General features: G+C 39.3%; 1 protein-coding gene across 1 annotated transcript in view; it reads left to right on the top strand.

The window, feature by feature from the left end:
* Positions 1-1063, top strand: part of LOC115212948 — a 53914-nt gene extending 52851 nt beyond the window's left edge. Inside the window, exon 6 of the mRNA XM_029781801.2 lies at positions 793-1063. Within this exon, the coding sequence (XP_029637661.1) occupies positions 793-918 (126 nt within the window). The 3' untranslated portion in view covers positions 919-1063. The remainder of the gene's footprint in view (positions 1-792) is intronic.
* Positions 1064-6000: the final 4937 nt, after the last annotated feature.

Here is a 6000-nt window from a genome sequence, read left to right as displayed (position 1 = left end):
GATGATAAACATGGATAATCTCTCAATATTGTTTAAGAGATTCTTCAGTCAGCAAGCATCATAAAATTCATTATCTCATTTGTTCACTCTTTCTTTCTGACAAACATACTCTCTCTCTCTCTCTCTCTCTCTCTCTCTCTCTCTCTCTCTCTCTCTCTCTCTCCTCTCTCTCTCTCTCTCTCTCTCTCTCTCTCTCTGTGGTTGGCCATCTTAAGCTGTTACTCAACAACAACCTATTTAAATATCTTAATATGCTCAGAGCAATGCCATACATTAGAACTTAACATAGTGTAATGATAGAAATGATATAGTGTCAGACAGAATGTCTTGTAGTATCTATTGCCATCTCTTTGCATCTTGGATTCAAATGCCTCTGAGGGCCATACAAATGACCATACCTCTCTGCCAGCATTTGAAATCTTGTGAATACATTAGAAATCAGTATAGGTTTGGCATATATGTGCAGGTATGGCTGTGTGGTTTTCAGTCAGTTCCCACTGACAGTATGGGTAAGTACTGGAGCCTCAGGCTGATCAATGCCTTGTCAGTGAAACTAGGTGGAAACTGTACAGAAGCCCAGCAAGTATATATATATATGTATGTCTGTTTGTCTTCCAATTGAATATTCTTTTCTACTCTAGGCACAAGGCCTGAAATTTTGGGGGAGCGGGCCAGTCGATTAGATCGACCCCAGTACGCAACTAGTACTTAATTTATCGACCCCGAATCATGTCTTTATTTTTTTTTTTTTTTCACTATCATGTCTTCATTTTTCTTTGTTTTGTTTTTCAGATGATTTCAGACGAAGAACTTCTTACTGAGAAAAACCCAGATTTAGCTCTTAAACTTGGGCTCCTGTTTGGTTTGCTACCACGTACAGGATTTCTACAATGTGGAATTTCGGTGCTGAGAAAATAATTTAGATGATAAAGAAATTTCAGAGGCATAAATAGCTCAGCTTTATGATGCCATATCTACAATTAAATATGTTAAAGCTATTTTGAATTGTACAGTATAACAGTTGTTTAAGTTTCTTATTAATAAAGACTAATTTATTCCTTGTTTTATTCTCAATGTCTGCCATTATTCAAATCAGTCAGCTGCGTCAGTATTTTAGTCTTGCTATAAAAGTCTGGCATGTTGTTTCCAGCATCTTTTTTTGTTATCCAAGGAATTTTTAACCCAGTATATTACAAGCTATTTTTATTTATTTATTTATATTCTTTTATTCTACGGTTTCAGTCATTTGACTGCGGCCGTGCTGGAGCACCACCTTTAGTCAAACAAATCGATCCCAGGGCTTATTCTTTGTAAGCTTTGTACTTACTCTGTCGGTCTCTTTTGCCGAACCGCTAAGTTATGGGGACATAGACACACCAGCATCGGTTGTCAAGCAATGGTGGGAGGACAAACACAGATACACAAATACATACATACATATATATCATCATCATCATCATCATCGTTTAACGTCCGTTTTCCGCGCTAGCACGGGTTGGACGGTTTCGACCGGGGTCTGGGGAGCTCGGGACTGCCCCAGGCTCCAGTCTAGTCTGGCAGTGTTTCTACAGCTGGATGCCCTTCCTAACGCCAACCACTCCGCGAGTGTAGTGGGTGTTTTTTACGTGCCACCTGCACAGGTGCCAGAGGGGTCTGGCATCGGCCAAGTTCGGATGGTGCTTTTTATGTGGGGGGGGGTATAGAAATATATAGGGGAGCACCAGTAGGGAGGGGTGGTTCAGAGAAATGATGACAGGTTCTAGGCAAGTAGAACGTAGGATATCAAAAGAGGGGTAATGCATGGTGAAATAGCGTGTTGAAGAGGGGGGTTCGAAGAGTAGACACCTATAATGGTGGTGGGAGAAGCGACATCCGGTATAGATGGAACAAAAATATAGAGATATCCGGTATTGTGTGGGGGGTGGGCAAGGGCGGGTGCACCGGGAATATGCGAAGGTTGAACTTTAGAGAAACGGGCGGGAATGGCGATGTTTTTAGGGTGGCATGTAGAAAGAAAAGGAAAGCAAAGCAGATTGGTGGTTATAAGTTCAAAACATTTAAACGGTAGACAAATGTATGTATGTATATTATGTATGTATGAATAGAAGGGAGAAATCTTAGCCTGCTCATGGACATCGCTGCAAGTCAGGGGAAGAAATGATAGTGAATGGTGGAGATCGAATTAAAGGGAATATGCGAAGGTTGAACTTTAGAGAAACGGGCGGGAATGGCGATGTTTTTAGGGTGGCATGTAGAAAGAAAAGGAAAGCAAAGCAGATTGGTGGTTATAAGTTCAAAACATTTAAACGGTAGACAAATGTATGTATGTATGTATGTATGTATGAAGTAGAAGGGAGAAATCTTAGCCTGCTCATGGACATCGCTGCAAGTCAGGGGAAGAAATGATAGTGAATGGTGGAGATCGAATTAAAGGGAATATGCGAAGGTTGAACTTTAGAGAAACGGGCGGGAATGGCGATGTTTTTAGGGTGGCATGTAGAAAGAAAAGGAAAGCAAAGCAGATTGGTGGTTATAAGTTCAAAACATTTATATATATATATATATATATACAACAGGCTTCTTTCAGTTTCCGTCTACCAAATCCGTTCAGAAGGCTTTGGTCAGCCCAAGTGTAGAAGACACTTGCCCAAGTTGCCATACAGTGGGGCTGAACCCAAAACCATATGGTTGGGAAGTACCCCTATACCAGTGCCACATAAAAAACACTCATGCTAGTCCCAAGTAAAGAGTACCCATGCTGGCAACACATAATGAACATCTGTACCAGTGTCATGTAAAGAGCATCTGTGCAGGCACCATGTAAAAAACTCCCACATACTGATGCCATGTAAAAAGCACCAAGTACACTCCGTAAAGTGGTTGGCATTAGGAAGGGCATCCAGGCGTAGAAACCGTGCCAAAACAGACAACTAGAGCTTGGTGCAGCTGCTCCAGCTTGCCAGTTCCTGTCAAACCAACCAATCTATACCAGCATAGAAAACAGACCATAAATGGTGGTGGTGGTGGTGGCAGCGGCAATGATGATGATGATGCATTTCCCTTGCTGGCATTGGTTGATGGTTGACAGGAGCTGGCAAGCCAGAGGATTGCACCAAGCTGTATTGTCTATTTTGGCATGGTTTCTACAGGTGGATGCCCTTCTTAACACCAACCTCATGAGCAAATTTGGTTGATGGAAATTGCGGAAACACATCATATGCATACATCACCATGTGACAACCAGTGTTGGTTTGTTTACATCCCTGTAGCTTAGTGGTTTGGGGCACAAGAGACCAAGAGAATAAATATTAGATTTCAAAAAAAGATAAGTACTAGGGTTGATTTATTTATCTGAATCCATCTAGGCAGTGCCCTAGCATGACTGCAGTCAAATAACTGAATTAGACAAAATATAATATAGAGATATGATCTTAATCCATTATTGTTAGATCATCGCTATTATTTGATGTCTGCTTTTCCATGCTAGCATGGGTTGGACAACCCCTATTTGGAGTTAATGCTTCCCCAGACAGATCATGCATTCTGTTTTTTTTTTTTTTTTTGGCTTTTTGGTGTATTGTAGAAGCAGATGAATTTTAACAAAATCTTATATGGGCCCCTAAGGGCCATAAGGACCCTGGTTGAAGACCACTGATGTAGAGACTCCCATGTTGGCTCATTACTTGGTCTGGTTGTTCTTCGAATTGCCAACCACTTTACAGAATGTGCAAAAGAAACTGGATTGTACAGCTGTCGTCATTTAACCCTCTAGGTCTGCCTGTCAACTCTGGCCATCCAACCTGTTTGTTTTTCAAACAGTGTAGTGGTTGGCATTAACAAAGGTAGCCAGCCATAGAAACGATGCCAAAGCTGACTTTGAAGCTTCATGTAGCCTTGCTGCTTGCAGGATCCTGTCATACCATCCAACCCATACCAGCATGGAAGACAGACATTAAATGATGATGATAATGATATATCTAGATTCACATTATCAAATGCGTCATGTATGATCACCAATCTATGAGATCAGTAAGTAACTCCCAATGAGAAATAACTCAGACTGTGATAACCCATCCAACCCATAAAATGATGGCAATAATGCTGATCTTCCTTTTCATTTTTAAAAAAGTCAAGCAACCATGTAAAGCAGTGTTTCTCAACCATTTTTTAGCTATGGATCCATTTGATTCCTATTTTACTGATAGATCCTCCTAACCATTCAATGTTTAAAAAATCATTTTACTTTTTTAAAATTAAATATTATTAACAATTGTATAAAAAAAACTGTATTGTAGAAGCATAACCATGCAGATGAATTTTAACAAAATCTTATATGGGCCCCTAAGGGCCATAAGGACCACTGATGTAGAGACTCCCATCTTGGCTCACTAATTCCACTGTTGATATTAGTAATGCTAAGGTGGTAGAATCATTAATATGGCTGGGCAAAATGCTTAGCAGTATTTCATCTGGCTTTACATTCTGAATTCAAATCCTGCAGAGATTGACTTTTACCTTTCATCATTTTGGGGTCGATAAAATAAGTACCAGTTGAGCAACTAACCCTCTCCTCTAGAAAGAATATTGGCTTCAAATTTTCACGCAAGGCAAGCAATTTAGGAGGAGGGAGTAAACCAATTTACATCAACCCCAGTACTCAACTGGTACTTATTTTATCGACCCTGAAAGGGTGAAAGGCAGAGTCAACCTCGGAATTTGAACTCAGAACAAAAAACCAGGTAAAATACTGTCAAGCACTTTACCCAGCATGCCAACAATTTTACCAGCTCGCCACCTTTATAACAGAAAGGGTGTTGGTCATTATTTTATAAGGGTTTTTGAGTGTTCTGCAAAGATGAATCAGTTGCTATGTAGAGGTTTCCTCAGTTACTTGCTTTGTTTCACAACAATCAATTTAGTTTCATCAGAAATTTTGGATCTTTTCCTTTTGAACGGCAGACAATTTCTAGTTAACTAAACACTTTAAAACTTTGTATACTGGTAGAATGTGTCAAAATAAAACATTTTTTTCTCTTGGCTTTCTTGAGAAAATTGTAATTTGTTTGTTTAACATAGTTTAATTTTTCGAATTTTAACCAATCCTATGCTCTCTTTTGAGCTAAAATCATTTGCTGCGTCTAAAACTGAGACAACATCCTGTCACTAACCCTAAACCAGCAAATTATTTTAGTTCAATGGAGGTAATCGATTGATTAAAATTGCCGAAATGCTCGGATTTTCAGACGAAATATCTTACAAACTATAGAATTTTCTCAATAAAACCAAGAGAAAATGATGTTTTATAAACACATTCTACCAGTATACGAAGTTTAAAACTTTTTAGTTACCTAGAAATTATGTTACAAACTGCCGTTCAAAAGGAAAAGATCTGAAATTGTTTTCAAATCTTTTTTTCTTATTTTAATTCTTGTAAATAGCATTTACCCAAGCAATTCATCATTGTTTTAACATCCACTTTTCCATGCTTGCTTGGGTTGGGTAGAACCTATTGAAGCAGATTGTCTCTATGGCTAGATGCCCTTCTTATGGCCAACCCTCACCTGTTTTTAAGAAATGTAATATTTCCCCATGGCTAGACTTGTTTTCATGGCTGTTTGGAAATGAAGGAAACAGCTTGTGTATTGGTGACACTCGCGACAATGTCAAGACAAAGAAACACCAATTCATATGAGTGGATGGAAACTGAAAGAACCCCATCATATATGTAATGGACTTCTTTCAGTTTCCATCTAGAAATCTACTCATAAGGCTTTGGTCAGCCCAGAGCTATAGTAGCAGACACTTGGCCAAGGTGCCACAATGAGACTGAACCCAGAACCAAGTGGATGGGAAGCAAGTTTCTACCTACATAACCACACCTGCATTTATATTGGTTTCAAATTCCAGCAATTTGGGGGGATGGGTTAAGTTGATTACATCAACCCAAGTGTTTAACTGGTACTTTATTTTAGTAACCCTGAAGGGATGAAAGGTAAAGTC

This window comes from Octopus sinensis, linkage group LG1 (genome assembly GCF_006345805.1).
Source record: "Octopus sinensis linkage group LG1, ASM634580v1, whole genome shotgun sequence".
NCBI classification, from domain to species: Eukaryota; Metazoa; Mollusca; class Cephalopoda; order Octopoda; family Octopodidae; genus Octopus; species Octopus sinensis.
Note: the sequence above shows the minus strand (reverse complement) of the source record. Positions and strands in the feature narration are given on the sequence as shown.